The 23,880-nt window shown below is 49.8% G+C and overlaps 1 protein-coding gene across 1 annotated transcript in view; it reads left to right on the top strand.

Moving 5' to 3' along the window:
* The window catches only part of CCND2 (cyclin D2), a 25,726-nt gene extending 2,321 nt beyond the window's left edge, over positions 1-23,405 (top strand). The window contains exons 2-5 of the mRNA XM_084880361.1: positions 5-220; positions 2,673-2,832; positions 10,679-10,827; positions 18,069-23,405. Of these exons, the coding sequence (XP_084736487.1) occupies positions 5-220; positions 2,673-2,832; positions 10,679-10,827; positions 18,069-18,218 (675 nt within the window). The 3' untranslated portion in view covers positions 18,219-23,405. The remainder of the gene's footprint in view (positions 1-4; positions 221-2,672; positions 2,833-10,678; positions 10,828-18,068) is intronic.
* Positions 23,406-23,880: the final 475 nt, after the last annotated feature.

Raw genomic sequence — 23,880 nt, forward strand, 5'->3', positions numbered from 1 at the left:
GTAGGTCTGTGAGGAGCAGAAGTGTGAGGAGGAGGTCTTTCCTTTGGCCATGAATTACCTGGACCGCTTCTTGGCTGGGGTTCCGACCCCTAAGACCCACCTTCAGCTCCTGGGTGCTGTTTGCATGTTCCTGGCCTCCAAGCTCAAAGAGACCATACCCCTGACTGCAGAAAAGTTGTGCATTTATACCGATAACTCCATCAAGCCCGAGGAACTGCTGGTAATGTCTCCCCTCCCTCCCTCCCTTCGTGTCCCACTTCCAGCTCTCTCCTAGACTCTCCTGGTCTCCAAATAAACTCTTAGGATGCAGAATTACCCACCACCGGAACGTTCACATTTACAGGGAATATTTGTTTTAATAAGATTTTTGTGTGTGTGTGTGTTCTCATGAACTATTGAGGCTATATCCACAGAGAAGATCCTCATGGAGATTTGTATTGGTGAGATTCATTTTCAGTTGTGTGTGTGTGTGTGTGTGTGTGTGTGTGTGCGCGCGCGCGCGCGTAGGAGATGCATGGGAACCCAATGATAATATTTTAATAAAATTCAATCACCGTATTCCGAGAAAATAGCCTGGCTACACACATGATAGGAATGAGTCCACATGATTGGAATGAGTGGTGGTGTGTGTCCCCTAAGAACTTGAAGTTCAACGGTAGTGTCTATATTGCTATAAAGTCTCAAGATACCTGCACATAGTAGCTGTTCAATAAATACGAGTTCACTGACTTTTGAGCAAAGTCAAAATGTGGCCCCCGCTGGAGGAATCTCAGACATGAGCTCCAGCCTCCAGTGGCGCTGTGACCTCTACAACCACATGGGTCCTGTCTTCACTGGTTTTCTACCAGCAAACCCTTTTCCTACCAATCTAACTCTTTTTCCCTGCCGCGCCACACTTAAGACGTCCATGTTGCAGCAATGGAATGGTAGAGCCGCCCACCTTCAGTGTCTGCACACCTTTCTCTACACCGTTTAGAAAAAGGGCCCCCTCCTACCGCCCTTTCCCTTACTGGCAAGGCCTGCACAAAGTCCACCAAGCCGACTGGCTGCTGGGACTGAGCTCTTTGTGAGAGGCCTTCCTTTCTGGAGCTGTGCTGCCATCTAGTGGCAGACATGTGCAAGAGTGGGGGAGGAATTGCCGAGAATGTAGCGGGGCCTGAATGACTTCACCTTTGAACCGCTGCCAGATTTCAGCTGCTTCTGGGTTGGTCCGGAGAGGCCCAGAAAGGTGCTTTCTTCTGGGAGATCTGCTTCCTTTAATAATGGTACAAGATGAGAGATTTATATTCGCATTCCCCCGTGAGAAGGAAGGGCTGGAATTTCAAGACATCTCAGAAGACACGGGTGGTTTAGTCGTCTTATCAGGGATTTTGTTCTACCTCAATAGTCTTTACAGTTTGTAAAGAAAAAATTGTTAGAATTGGCAACCAGTTTGTTTTCCTCAAGTGGGGGGGTGGGGGGCAGGAACATTGATCTTCCATATGGTCCATTTGTTCCAACATGATGATAGACTGAGGTGTTCTTTAGGACACCCCGATTTTTCCAGGATCAACCATGCTGATTTATATTGCTCCAAACAAATACTCCTTCCCATTGCTCATCTCTTGATCCCAGAAGTTGCGGTCTTGAAGAGTTCTAGTATTTTACACCCGAGAAAGCTGAGTCCGGGCAGGGAGCAGGCCCAGCCCACAGGCAGGGAGCGCTGTGGAAGCAGGGCTGACTCGGGTTGCTGCCTAGCAGATGGAAGGGAGTCTGGTCAGCTGTTTTCAGGGACAGAGAGAGCAGGGTACATACAGGATGGGTGCTCCTGAAGATGATCAATTGATAGATCCATTTCCCCTCCAACTACACATTTGTAAGGTGTTCATTTTGGCCTGCTTCCCTTTGAATGCAATTCCCCAGAAGTATCTCAATAAGGGAGAAAAGGTTTTTTTACTAGGTGAGCTGCTGACAAAAGGCCTAAAAAAGACAAAGTTGTATTGTCCCCTTTAGCATTTGCACTAAGCACCTTCACCTGACCTTGAATCACCTCCCAGGTGCACAATGGGTTGCTAATGACCATCTTGGTCATTCAGCTTCACTGGCAATGCCCTATGAAAGGGTGCTCTGGCTGTGTATCATTGCCCCAAGATTTCTGTATTATGTGTTGAGGGAAGGTTTTAGCGGAGAGGAAAATGGCAATTTTTTGGCACCAACTATAAGCAAGCTAATTGGTTGCCAAGGATTTGGGCCAAGGAACCTTATTTTGAGCTTTATCTGTGTGCATCATTTTTCCATGAGGATTAGAGAGACCTCAGTGATGGAGACATATACAATAAATTAGTACCAAAGGGCTGCAGTGACCTTGGCAGCAGCCTACTGTGGGTTCAGCGTTCTGGGTGGGCAAGCAGTAGCATTGCATGGGAGTCAGAGTGGGGTGGGGGGTAGCTGGAGAAGAAATAGAAGAAAGTGGAATCTTGGCAGCCGCTACCTGGGCTCTCAGTTTCAGTGGAGCCTGACATTGGAAGCATAAGAAGAGCCTTCCGCAACTTCAAAGCTCGAGAGCATTCTGACAAATGGGCAGCCTTACAGCCCAGCAGCGTCCTAATGAGCATCATTAAAACTGTCTGGACCCCAGCCCCAGCAGCACCGGGTCGCCGGTGTGTTTTATACTGTTCTCCCTTCTCCGCCAGGAGTGGGAGCTGGTGGTGCTGGGGAAATTGAAGTGGAACCTGGCTGCGGTCACTCCTCATGACTTCATCGAGCCCATCCTGCGCAGGCTGCCCCAGGACAACGAGAAGCTGCCTCTGATCCGCAAGCATGCCCAGACCTTCGTTGCTCTGTGTGCCACCGGTAGGAGCAGGCCAGGGGTGGCGGGGTCCCGGGGAGGCAGGCTGGGTTTGGGGTGTAAGGGAGGGGTGGCCTGGAGAGTCCAAGGTTTCATTCCCGGGCTGCTTCTCCTTTATGTGAGCTGCCATATTCTCTTTCTCTACCGAACTCATAAATGGTTTATGAGGACAGGTGTGGTAAGGAAGAAAAATAGCGCCTGTTAAAATATGCTTTATGGTGTCTAAAGTGCTCTTTGAAGATTACACATACTGTTCACTGGTTGTGTTTAAATCTTTAATCTTTTGAGGAAAAGGATGGCTTGGAGATAAGCCCCAAGAGGAAATTTGGGGGTGGGAGCAAATACAGGTGAAAGGAACACTGTCAAGATAAACACACGGCCTGCACCGAAAAGTGGTGAGGGAGGCCAAAGGAATTCTTTTTACCGGAGGGCCTTTGCTGCCTCCTTGCTGTTCCCGGGCTGGGTGGGGGAGGGGACCTGGTTGTCTCTCAGCCAGGATTCATGTTCTGCGCTGGCTTCCGGTGTCCTCCGTGTGCGGCTGTTTTGACTTCAGTTGCAGACTAAATACAGCCACCGCCGCTGGCCGTTCCACGTTCACATCTTTCCACCCATTATGTTGGTCCCACAGCTGATGCAGAGTGCCTGCCCCATTTGCTTTGCCTTTCCCGAATGAACTAAAGGCAGTGTGGTTTGATACTGTCTCATTCAACGGAGCCCTGGCCAGTCTCTACCATTTTCTTCCCTGCCGTGGCCCTGGGTGAGAGAGAGAGAACCTGGACCTTTCATTGTGCAGGGGAAAGGTTTCAGGAACTTATATTTTCACATTCAGAAGTGTTAGATAAAGATCTTTTGCTGGGAGGGGAGTTTAGCTCATGTTTGCCAAAAGCAATATGGATTGTAGGGGTGGGACTCCAAGGGGTTAACTTTTAAAAACTTACTGCATGTTATTTGTAGGTGGGTAAGGATGACCTTATAATATGTACTAGTGTATATGCTTAATGTCCACAGTCAAAAGGTCAGGCTTTGCCACTTATCATTGAGGAGACCTTGGGCAGTGTTCATGTGCAAAACACGCCTATAGATACATGACTCTACAGCCTTTTCACGGTGGTTAGAAAAATGAAAATCAGAAAGGATATGCAAGGAAGTAATTTGCAAACCAAGAAATGTGTAGGACAACGTGCCACGGCACTAACGGAAAATGCCACTGTCTCCAGCCGAGATGGGTGTGATTGCTTCTCTAGCTGCCCTCATTCAATCCTGGGGGGACCCTGTGCCCATGCCACCCACATGTGCATGGCTCAGGGTTCCTCTCGCTGGTTCTCTTTGGTCCTGCCCTTCCAGGTCGGGACCAGGCCTCGTAGTGTGTGTGTGCCCTGTGCCCCTTTGTGGGAGAGTTAGCCCCCTTCCCGCAGCCGTGGGGGCCATTCTTCAGAGCTCCCCGGGTTCTTGCTGCTTTTAGACAGTAGCCATTCTTTTGCTTCCTCCCTTCTGCTGTCTAGCCTGGGCCTAGAGGTCAGGCCTCATTGACTTGCCAGTTTGTCTCCCAGGCCTAGCTGTTTCTTTCCACTCCCTTGTCAGTATTCACTGGTGGGGGTGGGGGAGTGGGGAGGAACCAGTCCTTTTTCTATGGCCCTAGGATAGCTGACCGCAACCCTAAGCTCCCCCGTTGCCCAGCTGTTGATAGCCCGAGTTCTGCTTTGACCTTGTCTCTTGACTGACAGATCTTTTGGGGTCTTTCCACTCATTCCTCCTCCCTGGTTGCTGATTGGGGTGGGGCTGGTGAGTGGAATAACCCAGGCATGGGCAGATCCCCAGGTTCTGCAAAGGCCCATTCTCTAAAATTGGGGATTCCATCCCCCACTCCTGGCCTTCTTACCCAGATCCTCGGAGTGGCTGCCAACTCTGGGGCCAGAGTAGGGAGCCTGGGATTCAGGGACTGAGGACAGAGGTCTGAGGGGAGGCAGAGGAAGTTATGCAGACTGCCTCTGGGAACTTTGAGCTGGTTTGGGCAGAATCTGGGGACAGAGAGGAGAAAGAACACCTCTCACAAATGAGAAGCCACGTGCTGAGTTCTAAGCCTCCAGTGTGGACTGTCGGAGCAGAGGGAAGTTCTCAGACGTGTCCTGGGTTGAGAAAGGATGTTCCTGTCTCTTTCCCTGGTCTGGCCTGGAGTGGTCTGCAGGACCGAGCCCTACAGAAACTCACTGTGTGCAGGTTTCCGTGGTGGCACAGACGGTATAAAAGCTAAGGGCTTAGACTTTCTTGGAGAAAACACCCTCTGACTAGATGAGATTCCACATCCTGGGGCCAGGCTGACAGACGGGTGAGGGCCCAGGACGGTCAGGTAAGTAGCAGGCCCAGGGTAACGGAACCACAGGTAGGTGGCCCTCCCGCCTTTAGGTAGGAGCCCTCCCGCCTTCCCCGTCCACGTCACATCTCGCTCCCTCCCCCCAGTCCTGGGCCTTGGGTCACGGAGCTGAAGAAGCACCTGCGGCCAAGGCCAGAGGCCCACAGGGGTCCGGGGGAGCTGGTTCATGGGGAAAGCTGGTTGTGAAAGAGCTGGCAGGGCGTGCAGCCTGGAGAGCGTATGTGTGTGTGAAAGGGGAAGAGAGAGCGGAGAGCACCGAGGGGCCGCGGGAAGGGGAGCGGAAAGCCAGCCTTCCTTTTCGGGGCTGAAGGGGAAGATGGTGGCGGGACAGAGAGGTGCCCTCCTCCTTCCCTGCGCAGCCCCAGTGGCTTCTGGAAGAGATGGCCTCCAACTGCCCGGTATTCCTCTCCCCGCCGACCCGCTCAGTGGGGGCATTGGGGTGAGGGTGAGGCCATCATCACAACTACTCCTGGTATTCCCTTTCCTAGGGCTCTGACCCTGGGGAGGCAGACCTGTGCCTCGGAGCCCCCAGGTCTGCGAACAAGGAAAGAAGCCCGTTTCAGATGACTCGGCCTTGCACTCCTGTGCTGGGAGATTCTTGACACCTGAACCTATGCACAGCAGGAGATTCCAGTAGACCCTAGAAGACAGACGGTGGCATTGAGTCTGAAGTGGGAGTGGCGGTGGGGGAGGAGGTGCTTATCCTCCCTATCCATGGCCCCCCATGTCGTCCCGAGCCTGGGAGCCCCACCTCAAAATGCTCTGCTTGGCTAATTGGTGCCACGCACAGGAGAGCCCCAAGGCCTGAGCCCAGGTGATGGTGAGAACCATGTGCCCGCCCAGCCCTCCTGGCTTTACCAAAAGGGTGTCTCATGGCTTTGTGGCACCAGGGACAGTGGAGGACCAGAGAGGGCCAATGACTCGGCCTCTTGACCCAAAGAGAGGAGGCTTACCTTCATGGTTGCCCAGAAGGAAGAATTGAAACCACCTTTCCAGCTGTGAGTTTCTCGCTGCCTCCCCAGCGGAAAGGTCATGAGGCTGAGGGGAAGCGGCCAGTTGAACTAGGAAGAACTCAGAGTCTCAGTTCTGTAAGTGCGCCTGTGGGGACGGGCAGTATGGCATCTCACTTCCCATCTGGCTGTCAGATGAGTGATGGGCAGGCTGCTCACCATTCTCCAGGCTTCCCCTGTTCCTCCCACCGAGGCCTGAGAAGAGAAGTTGGCATGAGCTTGCCATGGCAGTCCTGCCCCACAGGGACAGGGTGTGCTGAACCTCTTCTGGGCGCGGCAGGTGAGGTGTGTGCTACCAACAACATTCATTGGCCTTTTAAACTCCCACCTGACTGCAGGTTGGAGGAGGGAGAGAGATAGGAAAAGGCCTGGTTGGATTCTTTGTTTCTCTATAGCCACAGATCAAGGGTCTCTTGCCCCCTAGTGGTGAGCTAAAGTAAAGCAGTTTCTCTTGTACTTCAAGGCCTTGGTCACCAGAGCCAAAACCATCTGAGCTAAATTTACCCACAAGGCCATGGAACCAGTGCTTTTAAACCTGGTTAGCTCATAACTCTTTCTTCGGAGTAATCTTACCAAGAAGCACAAATACCAACCTCACAAATACTAGCACTTCTCCCTGCCCTTGCTCAGACGAAGGATCCCAGCAGGCCCGGGAGGTGCTGTGGTGTCCTTGGGTGGCTTGTGCAGGTCGCCCAGCACACCGGGGCATGGCTGGGAACAGCACCCATCTTATTGACCCTTGAGCCAGGGATCTTTCTTCTGGGCTTTTCTTCCACTTCCGCTAGGAAGGAGGACCCTGTATTCCTTAGTGGGATGACAGGGGTGGTCTTGAGAAGACAATATAGAGCACTTGGATCCAGAGTCCAAAAATCTTGATCTTACCCCCAGGCCTAGCATTAGACATCAGACAAGTCACTTCACCTCTTGAGACTTCATTGGTTTTTCGGCAAAGGAAATGTTTCAGAATAGATGTCTGGTACACTGTCATTAATTCCTCACTATCCCTACCACAAGGGAGCAAGCAGACAGCAGCAGAGTAACCGTGGATTCGCCTCAAGTCTGCCCCTTGCCCCCACCGCCTCTCCAGGAGAGCGGAGGCTATGCCAGATGCTTCTGGCTCCTTGGCTCTGTGTGGACCACACCTGAGTGAATGTGGAGTCCCCTGGGAGGAGAGTTGCCACCTTAAGTCTTCCTTGTGTGCTTGTGACCTCTGTCAGTTCTCCTGTGGGGCCTCGGTTTCTCCCACTCCTGACAAGCCATCAGGAGGCTTTGGGGACTTGATGAGGTCATTTCTGGGACACACCCACAATTTAACAGTGAAAGATTCTTCGGGTCACACAGCCCTCTTTCCTCCCACCCTTGGCGTGCTTGGCCTGCTCTCACTCAGCATCTGCCTGCAGACCCAGGATGCCGGGTACCTTTCTCCTCACCTCTGCTGAGCAGATTCCAGCTTTCCAAACTGCCCACCACAATCCCACATGAGTTTCCAGTGGCAAGAACAGTGGTGGTGATGACATGATGGGGGTGGCAGCAGCTGGTCGGTTCCTTGCCATGAGCCAGGCACTATGCTTTTACATGGATTATTTTAGTTAATCTTCAGAACAACCCTATGAGGCGGGTATAATTATCCTTATTTGCAGGTGAGAAAATAGGCTCAGAGAGATCAGGTAACGTGCCCATGTTCACACAGCTATGGGTGGTGGGACATCAGCCTCCATGCATTCCACCTTCCAATTCTTGGAGCTTCTTGGCTCTGCTGTCCAAATCCTACCCATCTCCTGGGAGAGTCCTCCTGTGTGTATCCAAGGCTTCTGTCCACTTGAGCACCTCAGTTCTTTGAGAAGTTTCTTTAGAAGTTACCATGTGTGCACCAGGCATGGGGGACGCACCAGGCTGTGCCATCTGACTGTGTTTCAATCCTGGGGGGCCATCCCTCCGAACGGATCACTGGCCAGTCCCTCGCTTCTCATTACACTTCAGGAGAAGGGGGGGGGGGGCGGGGGAGGGGGGGGTGAGGTCTCAGGAGGTCACAAACTTCTCACCTTTCCGTGGCAGCGAGGCTGGAAAGAGAACCTGACCCTGCATGTGCCTTCTGCACCCAGATACAGCTTCTTGGAATTTTTGACCAAGAGACTTAGAGATTTCTGAGAGATTTTTTACTTGGTTTTATTTCCTAAAGTAAAATAATACTAAGAGAAAATTTACAAAAATGTATTTCCAAAATGGTAGTAAAGTTTGTATACCTTTTCTAGGTATGCTCCTAGTTCATCCCTATGTGTGTGTATATATATATTTACATATTGATGAAAGGTTGTAAAATTAGTTACCTATGCATGTTTTTCTGTTCTTTCCCCACCCCCAAGTAATATCCTGGGCATTTCTCAATCCGATCACATAGCCAAAGTTTTAAAGTTTCCAGGAATGGCTACATGGGTTGGTAGATTGTTCCATGGATGGGAGTGTTGGGAGGGAGGGAGGGTTGGCTGACTAAAGCCAGTGCAAGTTCACGACCCTTCAGATGTTTCATTCTAGTGTTTTTCTCGCTGCTGTTTCCCTACCAGCAAGGGGGGAGGGGGGCTCCCTGAGGTGGTCCCGGGACCGCACCAGATGCCTTGTGACTGCTGGCTGATGGAAGCCCAGCTATATTCTGCTGTCTCTTCCTTGCTTTTTTCCTAGGGAGTTGGGTGTTTGTTTTTTTTCTTTTTAGCCCTCAGGATATGTTTTTAATTGATTTCTAGAGAGAGAGAAACATTGTAAAAGAAGCATTGGTCACCTCCCACACATACGGTGACTGACCCACAACCTAGGTATGTGCTCTGACCAGGAATTGAACCTGCCACCTTTTGGTGTATGGGTCGACGCTCCAACCAACTGAGCCACCCAGCCAGGGCCAGTCTCTTCTTCCAGATATTTGAGTAAAAGCAAATTAGAGCTAGAGGGCATCTGGGAGATTAGCTAGCCTGAGGTCTTTAAGCTTTTTGACCTAAACCTCGAAGGATGAAACACACTATATAACACAACTCAGGAGAGACACATAAATACAGCAAACTGATACAAAAGTTTCTCAAAATGGTATTTACTCTTACTACCTGCCCTGCTTCCTGATACTTTCTATCCTCTTCTGTTCCATTAAGCAACTAAAAGTGCTGGTCATGCCCCACTGATGAATTTCATGACCCACTAATGAACTGCAACTGGAGGTTAGAAAAACGCTGATCTTAATGGGATTCCAAGGGCTGTGGGAGGTAGTGACCTGTTCAAGGTCCCAACGCCCGGACCAGGCTTCTTAGTGCTGAGGCCGCCTCCTGTCTGACTAAGCAGGCGAGCTGGGCAGCTGCTCCTGGCTCCAGAGGACACCAGTCTGCTGCCAAAGAGGGTGGCACAGAGCGGCGGCCAGCCTGGTTACCAGCAGCTCCTCACCACGGGGGTGCTAGGCCAGTACTCTGTGCTGCTCTGACCTGTTGAGAGGCAGCTGTGTCCATGCACACGGTGCTCCCGGTTCTGGGGAGAGGGTTCGTGTTTCCCAGGACTTCCCCTCGGTGTTTTCCTAGCAAAACAGAGAGAGAGAGAGAGAGAGAGCCCTGAGAGCCCTGGGTAACTAGTGCCTGCTGCACCCGGGACCACCTCCATAGACCTCCTGGCTTGCAGAAGTTAATCTGCTACAAATAGAAGTTGCTTTTGAGTGCAGAGGGACAACCAAGATAGGTCTGTGTGAGGTGCGCTTCTTGGTCTGAGCGCTGCACAGAGGGAGGAGAGCTCAAGGACCTGCCCTTCCCTGCCAGATGCTCCCACCCAGGCTTCCGCGGGCCCAGGGCCACGGGCTGGCTTCCTCCTCCGCGTTATGAACGGCTCAGGGGGAAGCTAATGAGGTTATTGGGCAGAGAAGCACTCCTGTGACCCCCCGGAGAAGAGACCTACAGCAGAGCAGGAGGCAGGGAGGTTGGCTCTGTTGGTGTCTGTGGGGAGGGAGGCGGCACTGGAGGGGCTCATGGACAGCAGGCTTTGGGCAGATGATCACCATAGATGTCCCTCAGGAGGCAGACATAGTGAGAGGGCTCGGGAAAGAACGCCAGCCAGACCGTCAGATGGCCAGGCCGGCTGCGCCCACGGGGCTGGCCGAGCCGGGAGGGAGGTCTGAGCATGGTTCAGTGAGCAGCGGTATTTCTAAGAACACCACTGCCTTGGCTCCGGGCAGTGGGGTCACTGGTAAAAGTGCTTCCGTGGGCTGTTGTCACTGTGCGTTGCAGAGGAAGAAAGGGGAACACAAGGCTGAACTGTTTTTTGAAGGTTCAAGTTGAAGTGCAGCCCATGTCTTCCCTCTGCACACACACACACACACACACACACACACACACCCGCCCTGACAGGTTGGGTCTGCAGGGCCAGGGTCTGCTTCTGAGTATCTTCAGGCTGGGGAGCTCCTGGGTCTCATTCCTTCCCGTGCCCTGACCTTGTGCCCCATTTTCACAGACTTTAAGTTCGCCATGTACCCGCCATCGATGATTGCGACCGGGAGTGTGGGAGCCGCCGTGTGCGGGCTGCAGCAGGACGAGGAGGTGAGCTCGCTCACCGCCGATGCCCTGGTGGAGATGCTGGCCAAGATCACCAACACCGACGTGGTAGGTGGCAGCCCTCTTCTTGGTTAAGACCAGACACCTCCTTGTTTGGTGACGATGTGTCAAGTACTTCTGTTGGTGGTGGTTTCTGTTTTCTAAGATCAACCAAGGGAGTACAAAATCCAGCAGGGAAGGCCTCCTCTTAAGGTTTCAGAAGCCTTAAAACAGAGAAAAGCACTGAGCAAGCAGGTGCAACGGGACGGGCAGGCCGGTTACTAATTTGGCTCTGTGACATGGGCTACCCAGTGGATGTGAACCTGCTTCCTTCCCATTGACATACACACCAGGCTGCCTCCTCCCCCTTTGGGCGAGCTTTCGTGTCTGCTCACGCCAGGGAGGCACAGAGGAGAAGGGAGGGCCAGAGCAAGGGCCTGCTGTCCTGGAGGGCGTGGCCATGCAAGAGGTCCCCACATGAGGGCGGTGCTGGCCTTGGCAAGCTCCTCCGCCTCCTCTGCCTCTCACTTCCCTTTGTCCCATGTGGCAATAGGGTACAAGACACTTTGAGAAGAATGAAGGGCCACACCAACGGAAGGAACTGCTCTTAGACGTGGGTTTTCCCGTGCTGCGCCCCGTGGGAGGCCCAGAGGCTGTGATACTGGCTGTCAGAATTTGAAGCTCCTTCCGAGGAAAAAGGTTCTGAGACAGACCAGGGTTAAATGAGCCTCCTAGTCTAGCTGGGAGAAGACTGCAGCCCTTGGAAGGCCTGAGCCAGGGGGTTCTGAGAGATCGGGAAGGCACAGAGGGGTGGGGGTAGGGCAGTGGCAGAGCTGGGATTAGAACCCAGGAGCTCCGACGTGGCCTGGGAACTTTGCTCTCCACCCTGGCTGCAGCCCTGGCATCTTATTGTTTGAAAAAGGCCTTTGGTTTAAAGGCAACCGGAGCGGGTGTTAGTCTAAGGCCCTTGTGAGTCACCATGGAGAGGCTCAGGAATGCCGGGGACGTTATGATGGCCCTCTGGGTGTTCTTGGTGGGAGGGAGGGGCGGGGGGGTCTGAATGTCATGCTGTGGGAATATATTGAGTTAAGGGGTGATGTGGTTAACAGGCCTGTGGCCTGCGCCTTCTTGGGGACACTGGGCAGAAGGTTAAGCCTGCCGCCTGCTGGCTTCCTCCCCCACCCACCTTGCTGCTCCTCTCCAGGAACTGACGCAGGGAGTAGCTGACGGTGGGATAGAACCTACCGGGCCTCCTCTGAAACAGTTCTCAGATATGCTTTTAAAATGCTGGCTCCAAAGCATAGGCATTTGAAACATGGTTTCCAAAACATAGATTGAAACGACCCCTCCAGGGCAGCTCCAGGTGAGGAATGCTTTTTGAATCCTCTAGAGACAGGACTTAACATTTATAGAAATGACTCACTTCCTCTCTTTTCTGAGGAATGCCTCCTATTTAGGCTGCCTTTCCACAAGGACTCCCAACCAGCTTGTCCCTGACATTTCTGACCCTCAGAAACAGAAATGTCAGGGACAAGAATTGTAACATCTCTCAGGTACTTATAGATCTGCTCCCGGTGGCTGATTGCCCCACTGGTGGGTCTCCACCCTCTCCCATCTCTCTCTCTATCACCCCTTACTGGTTTCCAATGCATAGAGGTCATTTCTGGGGCACCACCCAGGCTCTCAGGCTGCTTTGCTTTCCAGACTGCAAACCACTCTCATTTCATGCTGGAGGAACTGCTTGCCCTTCCAGATAAGATGTAGCCAGTCCATTCCAGTCAGCTGTCAGCCTGGGTCAAACGAATACAAACTCCCTCCGAGTTCTATACATCCCAGCTAGTGACCCCCAGAGGTGCGGACATGCCTCCTTCTCACAGGGCTTGGGGTTAAACATTTTAATATTAAAAACGAAGCAGAAACTTAAAATCTGAAATTTTACCACTCTTCAGGTAACAGTTGGAGACCTCAGTAAGTCTCAAGCTTACCCCTAGTCCCCAGAGGGCTTGCTCACCCTCTCGCTAGGAAAGTTCTCAGTGGAAAGGCTTGAGCATCCCCGGGCTAGGCTATCTGTGTGCTTAACTCCCGAGTGCTAAGCCTCCTCCCACCCGTCAGCCTGTGTTCTCTGAAGAGCCGAAGCACAGAGTGAAGGGAAATAAAAGGACTAGAATTTAGGGTGCACCAGCTCTTGGAGGGAGGTGAGTTTTGCTTCCTGAGCTCTGTGTACCATGTCTTGAGTTGAGAAGTGGTATATTTCATCCAAGCACTTACTCTCCATCACTTGTGCAAGTGTTTATTGAAGGCCCATTTGTCCCAGACCCTTGCATTATGAGCAAGGAATAGACCCAAGGCACTAAGGTAGAAGTTGGGGGCGTGGGTTGTGCATGGAAACTAAAATATGGGGCTCTTTCCTTCAAGGAACTTTAGCAGCAGTGTGGAGAATCATGAGTGAGGTAGGTAAACCCTGGCAAAAGGAGGTCACCGATGAACGACAAGTCATGTGTTAAGAGCTATAAATGCAATAGAAAATCACGTCAGATGAAGGTGCTCACCAGGCCTCCCAGCAGAGGAACCCTGATGACTGAAAATATTGGAATGGAGAAATAAAATGTGGTATGTACACGCCATGGAATATTACTCAGCCTTAAAGATAAGTCAAGTTCTGACACATGCTACAACATGGATGAGCCTTGAAAGCATGCTAAGTGAAATAAACCAGACACAAAAAGATAAATATTTTATAGTTCTACTTATGTGAGATACCTAGAATAGTGGACTAGAGGATACCAGGGCCTGGAGGGAATGGGGAGGAACTATTTAATGGTTATGGTCTTTCAGTGTGGGCTGACATGTGGGAGCACCACAAGCTGAATGTACTTAGAGCCGCTGCATACTTAAACATGATTTAGATGGTCAATTTTATGTTACCCATATCTTGTCACATAAAACATACATGTACACATATACTACATATATACAGTGTCCTTGGGCCACACTGAAATGCCCAAAGGTTTTCATGAGCTCTCCCCAAGGAAGTCAAGCACACAATACTGCATTTGCACATGCACGCGCGCGCGCTCCCCCACACAGACACACACACACACACACACACACACACACACACACACACACACCCTGGCTCTCGGCACTGAGTAGGAATCAGGAGGAGCCAACATCTTACCCTGGAGTCCCTGCAGGCTGGGCCTGTCCTGTGCACCTTGTTATTTGTGGTCTCCTGAAGCTTACAATGTTCGCGGTGCAGGGGTTGTCCGGGATCAAACTGCTGAAAAGGGGGTCCCCTTGATTGGCTGGAGACAGCGGAACAAGCTCCTCTGGCTCCCTGGCTGCAGCAGAAAGCTTTGATAGGAGGGACCCATGCGGTTCTGAGAAAGTTGGTCTTTGTTGCTCCCTCCGGTTGCCAAAATAAACCGGAACGCTTCATTCCAAACAGAAAGCTGAGTGAGAAGCCTGACAGTTTTACAGGGAATAAAAGTCTCAGAGGGTGGTATATTTTAAGTACTTTTTCCTTCCACTCGTAAGTGCTGCTAAAAACAGACACCAGCCAGAGAGGCAGTGCTGGCTTTTGGGGGAACCTGTACCGACTTCCGTTGCCAAGGGTAAGTCTGAGGGGCACTGTCCTGGTTCCCCGTGAACCTTTCCCTGCTTCCCCAGGCAGGATTGGGGTTCCTCTTCCGTCCCCTGGGCACTCTGCTCGTGCCCTGTGCCAGCGTTGATCTCACTGCTCACTTGTCTATAGAATCTCTTGAACAAGACCCAGCTTTGACTCGGCTCTTTCTCCGGAGCCCCTGGCAGAGTCATTGCGGAGGGATGCTGAAGACAAGGAGAGGAGGAGGAAGGAAGGAACAGAGGACAAAGGCTGGGCACATGTGTCTCAAGCGCATTTCTAATCCTCCGGTCTCTCAAAGGCTTTTCAAAAGCTTTCTACTTCTCAACATCAATTATAGGCCAGGGCCCTCAGAAAGTCTTACCTGACCTTGTCTTAGAGCCAGTCGCTTCACTTTCACACAACACAACTTCACTAATTGGCTAATGAAAAAGTAGAATTGAGACTGGCGGGCCATGGTGATGTTGTGAAGTTATTGGAAGATATTAAACAGAACAGACACGGACTCGAGTGACCGGCCATGACGTTTATCCTCTTCTTAGGTTGCATCAGAACTCTGTCACAATCTAAAATATCACCAGGAGAAGGTTATGAGATGTCCCTTCTTTAGGGTCACCCTGGCATGTCCTGATGGTCGGTGAGCTGTTTAAAAAGTTAGCAGTGGCCGAGACCGGTATGGCTCAATGAATAGAGCGTCGGCTTGGGGACTGAAGGGTCCCGGGTTTGATTCCAGTCAAGGGCATGTACCTTGGTTGCAGGCATATCCCCAGTAGGGGGTGTGCAAGAGGCAGCTGGTCGATGACTCTCTCTCATCGATGTTTCTAACTCTCTATCTCTCTTCCTTCCTCTCTGTACAAAATCAATAAAATATATTTTTAAAATAAAAAAATAAAAAGTTAGCGAAGTGAAAGAAGCCTATTTGACAGCGTCATTCACAGGGTCCCTCGCATTGTCTTGGTTCTCCTGGCCTGTCGGCACACCTTCTCTAAGACCAGTCTCTCAAGACATGAGAGGTGCTGGGAAGGAAGCGGGGGTAGGAGGTGGGGAGTAGCATTGGAGGTTGAGGTTTCCCGCTCCGGCCACATTTTTGCTGTGGGCCTCATTGGGATGCAAGGAAATTCCCCAAACAGCCTGTGAAGAAAGGAAGAATGAGGCAGTTTCCGAAGTTGTCTCTGCCTGAGTTGGCAAGGGTCTGGGGCTCATTCAGCCCTTTGTCCCCCTTGGAGTGCAGTGCATGTGTGGCGACAATGGAGAGATGTAGCTACACTGCGAGCTAAGGGTAGGAGTTCCGTCGTCGGGTCATTCATGGAGGCAGAGGAGGGTGCAGGGCTCGGGCTGGAGCCAGCCAGCGAAGGAGTGTGACGAGCTGGAAGTCACAAACACACTGTCAGGGCGCCGAGGCTAGAGGCGTGGGCAAGGGGGGGCCGGCATCATGGGATGTGTGCCCACCACATGGCCCCAAAAGCAAGTCCGCTCCTTCGGATGGTGCTCAAATGGAGCACGAGCTGTCCATCGGCTGAAGAAAAACCAACAGAGAAAAACTGCCTTCCGAAGGGATGGTCAAGACTAGTTTTGACTTACCAGGTCCTCTTTGCCTTGTATAATATGTTAATCCCACAGTAACTTTGATTTTTAGATGATTATTTTTTTAGATCGTAAGGCTTTAAGGTTTTCAAATGTCTCCTACTAAAAGGCCAGTGTCCTTATAAAAATGATGCTTTTAGCCTTCACCGCCTAGAGCTTTTGACAAGTGGTGAGTAACTCAGAGCCCCGGTGCTGTGGATGGCCTCGGAGCAGGAGCAGGGGGGCAGGAGAGGCCCACCAGCTTCCTAATCGCTGCTGAGGAGGGTTCCCAGGAAAAGCCGCAGGAAAGCTGAGGGATGTCAGTAGGTCTCTTGGTTGCCAGCCCCCGACACCTCACCTTCTTCGGGGTGGCGTGGGGACCTCTGCAGCTGGGCTATGTCTGTCTTGGTTGACATTCAGTTCGCAGTGCCAGTCACCATGCCCTTCACCAATCTTGAGCAAATGCATCCCTCATTTTAAGAAGTCTAAAGAGTCCGGCTGGAGTGGCTCAGTGGTTGAGCGTTGACCAATGAACCAGGAGGTCATATTTGATTCCGGCTCAGGGTACATGCCCATGTTGCTTGCTCTTTCCCCAATAGGGGGCGTGCAGGAGACAGCTGATCAATGATTCTCTCTCATCATTGATGTTTCTATCTCTCTCTCTCCCTCTCCCCTCCTCTCTGAAGTCAAGCAAACGATATAAAAAATATTTGGGGGGCGAGGAGGAGTCTAAAGAATTCGTTCAGATCCCTGGATTGATTATCTATTGTTTTTCATAATTAATAATGATCATTTATTGAACTGCCACTTAGTACATCATACATAATATCTCAGTTGATCTTTACTCCATGAGTGTTTCAGTATCCTTATTTTACAAGTGGGGAAACTGAGATCAGAGAACTTAACTTAGCTGCTGCCTGCAAGTATGGTGGGAGGTCAGCAAATACCCACCCTTCCTCTTTTATTTTTTTACCCCCCACCCCCAAACTCTCCCCTGCCTTCCCTGGCCTTTCCTCTTTTTCTTCTTCTTACATTCTGGGGGATATAGCACTTGTTGTTCCTACTCTTAATTTTCTGCAGTTGTTCCTACTCTTAATTTTCTTAAAAAGCTATAGTTTGAAATGTGGAGTGGATGAGAGATGGGGGACTGGAAATTCTGTTTCCGAGTAGTTACCTCCAACTTTATTTTAGATTTTTGGGATATAAAGATGACCCCTCTGTGCTTCGCAAACAGTCACCTCTGTTCATTGACAACTGCACAGTGAAACAGACACATGGAAAGAACCAGGCAGCTTCAACTGAGTATATTTTCCATGTGTGTGCTGCCCAAGAGAGTGCAGAAAAGCTGCCTCACAGAGGACAGAGGTCGGAATACCCACTGAGCAAGTGGTGCAGCTCACATCCTGCTTTTTAGGAGGAGCCACAGTCTCTCCTAGTGACACCATGGATTGCCATTGCATTCCACACCAGCCAGCTGCCAGCGGCTTCTGCCTTGGGCAGACACTTGGCATTTTTCCTACCAATACACTAATGTCAGCAATCCTGCACATCTTAGCTTATCCCCAAATTGGACAGCACAGAGTGTCCAGAATTTGATAAGCATTCTGAATTGTATTTTTCTTAGAGTTAATGGGATGGTAGGTAAGCAGAAAAACAGATTTTTTTTGTTTTTAAGCACTTTCAGTAGTGAGAGCTGGTGCAGTTCAGCCCATTCTTCTCTTATCCCTTGTCTACCTACTACAGCGCTAACTGCCCATTTTCTCCATAATCTCCAACTTCCCCAGGAACTGTCTTATGGCCCTTAGATCCCTCCGGGACCCTGCGTGCCCATCCGTGGCTCACCATCTAGGCCAGAGCTTCTCAGATTCTCCTGTGCACATGAATCCCCTGAGAGTCTGCATTTCTAACACGCTCCCAGGTGATGGCGAAACATGGACTGGGAGTAATGAGGTTCCATGGCATGTCAAAAACACATCTCCTTTATTTCACATTTATTTCTACTGCAAAACTAGTATGGAATGATAGGCTGTTTGAACTGTGTGTGTGTGTGTATTTTCTTTATCAAATGCTCTATACCCTGTTCATGTTGCTAACAGTTCTCTGGTCTGTACCATTCTCCTCCTAGGATTGCCTCAAAGCCTGTCAGGAGCAGATTGAGGAGGTGCTGATCAGCAACCTGCAGCAGTTTCAGGAAGCGGGGGATGGATCCAAGGAGGAGGAAGAAGTGGTGGACCAAGCCAGCACCCCTACAGACGTGCGTGATATTGACCTGTGAGATGTCAGTCGGGCCGCATAGGAGAGATGTGCTCAAATCTGCGCTCTCCTTCTCTCTGGTTATTTTGTTCTTTATGTTTTAGGGTGAAATTAAAAACAAAAACAAAAACACAAAATTCTGCCCCTACCTAGATCATATTGAAAGGTCTTTTAGAAGTGAGAGAAAAAGGTCCGATAAAGCCCGAATAATTAAAAGCATTTGGTGCCTATTTGAAGTACGGTAGAAGGGAATCCCTTGTGTATTCGAACAGTTATTGCTTGATTATGTTAAAAGTGGTAGTAAAATGCTTACAGGTATACTGCAGAGTAGCTAGAGAAAATGTACGCCTGCATTATGGGAAGAAATTAGAGGAGACTTTTTTTCATGTTATGAACTAGCACGTATACACCCCTACTAGGATAACTTCCAACCACCGTGTATACATTTTACGGCATTAGATTGCCAAGCCATGAACTTGAGAAGGAATTGGAAACAAGGATGGACACAGTGGGGAGGGAGGATGGAACAATCTCTCAGCGTGACTGAACCATTTTGGATGTAGAAGCACCTTTGGTCTTGACACCTATGACTAAGTCAGGATTATTGCTGGATCTCTAGTTAGGAACTCTTGCTGTCTACAGTAGCTGCTACCTAAAACAGATGTTTTACTCCCCAGTTGGACACAGGTTATTTGGACCTGGGATATGTTTTTTGACATCTTGCTTCTTCTTCCAAACATGGTTCATCGCGTGTACCACCATATTTTGTCTAAAGGGGCAATGTGGCTCTGGGCCGTTACCAAACCTCACATGAAACAGAGGCAGATGGAGACCAAGGGTGGGATCTGGAATGGAATCTTGTAACACCTAAAGAGAGTTATGTGACCCTGGCATTCCTTAATAGGAGAAAACTAATTTTTGGTGCTGATTGGCATGTCTGGTCCACACTTTAGCGTTGTTATAAACCATTCCATTCGAAAAGCACTTTGAAAAATTGTTCCAGAGGGATAGATGGGATGGTTTATGCAAATTATACTGAGTAGACTCCTCCCTTCTTCTCTGGTGCCCCGCCCCCTCCCACCTGGTACTATTCGCTTCTGGTATCTGGCATTCTCTGGTACACAGTTCTGATGTCCCTCCTAGGAATGGAGAGACAGCCCTCTCCGCTGACATTCCCATCACAACATTCCTCAGAAAAGCCTAAAAACAAAGATCTGTTACCGTTTTGATGGCATGTAAGGATCTTCACTCCCACCTATATTCTTCCCCTTTGGACACGGAAAGCAATGACAGCTGAACAGCAGTGTGGCATTTTGTTCCCTTTTACACTTTCTGTTAATTAGTTGCAAAGTTGTTCAGTGTACTTGAATTTTTTCCCTTTCCACTTCTTAAACACATTCAGTTAGCCAGGAGGTTGGAGCAACAACTTTTTTTTTTTTTTTTGCACAATTATAATTGACAGGTAATGAAGCTATTTGTTAAAATATTTGCCTTTTTTTTTTTTTTAAGCAAAAAAAGAAAAATCAGAACAGGGCTCCTTTGAAGAATTGTTTTATACACAGATTCTGCCTTGTTTCATAGTATTGAAGATGGAGAAAAACCTAAGGGTCTCTTATTTTCATTTTATTATGTTCAGTTTTTTTTATTATTACTTTTTTTTTTTTTTTGCGCTGCTAAGAAGCTAATTCATCCTTATTCACATTAACAGTACCTAGCTGTAATGTTTTTCACAGAGTGTGCTGCTATTTTATAAACATTTTTATAATATATTATTTTACTGCTTAAATTCCAAGTCCTGAAGTAGATGGTTGCTATATGAGTTCTTTGTACTGGAAAAGCCCTTTCATAGTTTTTCTTCTGGTAGCATATTCACAGTTGGTGTTTTTTGGTTTTTTTCCTTTTGGATTTTTTGTTTTTTCCTCTCTGGTCATATTCTTCAAAGACAGAGTATTCTTTACCTCAGGTTTACTGGACAAACATCAATAGCTACAACAGAAAACAATTCACATTTTTGTTTTCATAATACCTCACAACCACACATACAGTTTCTGCTTGGAAGCCCATGCGTGTGGAGAGAAGGCGGGAGGAGGCTGCGGGCAGCGGGGTAGGTTTGGCCCGGGGCTCACACCCTGGGACCTTTTCAGTAATGAAGGTCATCAGGCTTCCATTTTGACTCTGGTATCCTCATCATGATGGAAAAAATGCAATTGAACCAAGGGATTCCCCCCTCCACACACACACACACACACACACACACACACACACACACACATGCAGACATTCAGCACAGACATTTAGGCAGTGGATGAGGAAGCCACGCTTTGCACTTAGGTATCAGGAGACAGGCTAAAGCATTCAGCAGGCTGCTTGGAGACCCTCATCTTGCAGCCCTTCCGAAAGCAGGGCTTTCGTCGCTGGGGTCCTCTCATCCTGCAGGGACCCTTCCCTCCCTCTCTTTCCCTGACACAGGCATCCCCAGGGGACAGTGACCACAGGGTTTTCTAGGTCTGAATCTGCAGCTCGCAGTGTTGTGGGGATTCCTCCCCCACTGGTCTCCGACGGGGCAGCAAGGCCAGGTCCTCTCCGAAGCAGCAGGACATGTTTTTAGGTGCAAATCACATTGAATTGGCTTGACTGGGGAACTAGGTAGGACGATGACTGGATGGTAGTTGAAGGGGGCGTGGCGAGGCTGCTTCCTTACAGCGGTGCCAGTCCTGATGCGGGAGATTCTCACGGGGTGTTTAGAAGGTCCGGGACTCGGTGAGTTAGCAGAACCCTACATTCTAGGGAGTTTCTGGTGGGGTAGTGGGTGGTGAGTTCTGAAGTTCTGGAGAGGGAAGCTGTCAGGCGGTCTTTTATGAAGAGCCCACTTTGCACAGGACACTGCTGGCCCTGAGGAGCCTGCAGCACGGAGGGAGGCTGGTCCGAGAGCTGGGGAGTGTCCGGGAGCCTAAAGACGAGATGAGGGTACAAACCTACTCCCTAGTGACCATCCCTGAAGCGCAGACGGAAGCAGCAGCAACTGAGAGAACCTGACGAGGAAGGAAACGGACTCCCTGCAGCCTAGAACTTCCTGCTTTTCCTCAGGCCCAGATGCCCCGGGGCCTTCTAGTCTTTCCCATCCTCCTGGGGCCCAGGTGCTAGGTGTGGGCTGCTGCTGGGGAAGGTGCTAGTTGGTTTTCCTGCCTGTCCCCTCCTTTAAACAAGAGAAGGAGCTCATCATTTAAGTGGCTGATACCCTCTCCTTGGATCTTGGTTTCCTTGGTAGGAGACTGTCTCAGAGAAGCTCAGTTTTCGTGGTTTTGTTTTTTTCTTTTTCACTTCCTACCTAAAGGGGTTTTAAACCTGTTCTGAACTTTTTCTACCTTAAAAACAAACAAAAGAAATCTCTTCTTCCTCCTCTCCGTCTTTTTGTTGTTTTTATCCATCAGTGGGGGCTAAGTTGTTCCCCAAGCTTGCCAAATTTTGTTCCTCTCCCTGTTTTGGCCAAACCCTAGGTGGGGAAAATCCTAGCATGTCAAAAATATATGCTAAGTATAATTTAATTCCTGTGGGTTCATATCAGCCATGAAGCCTGCAGGTGGAAGCAGGGGACAGATCCCCAGCAGAGAGTCCCTGCTGCCCAGAGGACAGCCCCTCAGAACGGCTGCTCTTAGAGGAGCCTGGGCTGGGTCTGCCCCCAGACCAACCGCTGAGGGCTCGCCACGCCTGACAGCCAGGTCCTCCTCGGTCTACACGCTTTGTTCCAGAGGCTCTGTTCTGCCTCTGTCGTCCTGCCAGGGGACACATGGCTCGGAGACTAGCAGGGGCTTAAATGACAAGACTGGGGGAGGAAACAAGTCTGACTGCATCAGCCTCATTCCCTCACTAGGGTAGGCTCTTCTCAGAGGGAGCAGTGGCTTTCCTGCAGTCTCCACACTGCCCTGGGGCTCTGGGGCGGGAGTTAATAAGGACATTAAGCAGGATTGGATGACTTCTCAAAGAGGGCAAGGGACTTTTCTCTCCATGGCCCAAAGCCGGTAAGCCTGGGAGAAGAAATAGACTTGCACCTTATATCATGTAAATAATGATTTTCTAGTTCAAGGAGATGATGATGGTAGTATGGGAATGGAAGATAGAGATGGGAGGAGGTCTGAGTAAGCCAGCTGGCTTCTAAGCCAAAAGGATTCCTCTTTGTTTATCTTTGAGCCAGTCCAACCCTGAGAATAGCTTTAAAAGGGAAATCAATGCTGAGACAGTCGAGTCCCCTTAAGCCAACAAACCAGCTATAGAAAGTGCAGGCTTCCACTGCTATGGGCTTGGACCCGTTCTCAAGAGCCGCTCATGCCACTGTCCATTTGTACAAAATAGGGCAGGGAGACAGACTCAGAGGATGTTTATGACTTCATCACGACACATGGTTTTTCACGATTCTAGACTCTAAACCCAGAACATCATTCTGCCTAACTTTTTCAGAACTGTTCTCCTATATTTGTGTGCCTCTGCTTTAGGCTTGGCTGGGCTATCAGACCTGATTCTTGGCTCAGGTTTCAAGAAGCCATCAGCAAATGTATCCATGCACGCTGTAGCCCCATCATTTATTCCTTTGCCTGCAGCCTAGGTTGGAGAAATAAGTGCCTTACCGAGTGTAGCCATTATAGTATTCCATGTATTTTAAAAGGTGCCCGTCCTTTAAAAAGCAAGGTGGTGTTTTGTTGTCCGTGGGTTTCAGTTCTTATTGCTAGCCGCCTCTTAAATCCCCAGCAAACCACCGGGCCATTGGATTTTTTCCATTATGTTCATTACTCTTGTACCATGTACCTCAGATCTCTCTTTCTCTCAGTTACAGTTTCTCGTCTTGGACTTCCTTTATTATTATTATCATTTTTTTTCTTTGCTTTAAACGAGTGTGATGCCATTTCAAGTCCATGTACTTCTCTCACAGTGTACTCTGTAAGAGGTATGGGTGTTTATTTGGTCGGGATGCTAGCAAGTGCTGAAATAGCGTGATCAATATGAAAGGTTTTTAGGAAGTGTGGGGAAATGTTTTATTGGATATGGTGGTGACATGGTATAGTCAGTTGCCTCTGAAGAGGTCCTATCTGTTCAGTGTTAAGTGATCTTAAGAAATAATAACCTGTTATTCTGACTAGCTTAAAGATGAGTTTGGAAATGGTTTTGGATGTGATTAGGAAATGATATGTGGACAATAAACTCACCTTGACCTAAACTCTCTGGCCACTTGGACTTATTTATAGACCAGAACTTTGCCCAAAGGAGTCTCTCTTTCTCGTGTCAGAACTCTATTGGCAACATCTGGTGGTGGTGCAAAATGCCAATCCTAACCCGGAAGGTAACCTACAGATGCATCCAGGCTATCACAATGCAAATAATTGATGACATTTTTCCCCTTGAGGTCACCCATGCTACCTCCTTATAAACTGGAAGCTTCAACCCACTTTCATAAGGTGTGAAAGCAATTGCTGTAAAGATAAGGCCTCAGATGCTGGCCCCAGTTATTGCCAGCTACTCCCTTTTGGCTGTGAGTGAGCTCCTGGCGTGGAAGGTGCCATTTTCACATGGAGGATCGCCGAGAGCCCTACCCCTGCAGCATTCCTGACCTCATCTGACTCCTGACCTCTATCCCTCCCGTGAGGACTGGGCCACCACTGCCCTTGGTGGAGAGGTGGTGAGGCAGAGCCTGG

Source organism: Pipistrellus hanaki (genome assembly GCF_964339955.1).
Source record: "Pipistrellus hanaki genome assembly, chromosome: 3".
In the NCBI taxonomy this organism is placed as follows: domain Eukaryota; kingdom Metazoa; phylum Chordata; class Mammalia; order Chiroptera; family Vespertilionidae; genus Pipistrellus; species Pipistrellus hanaki.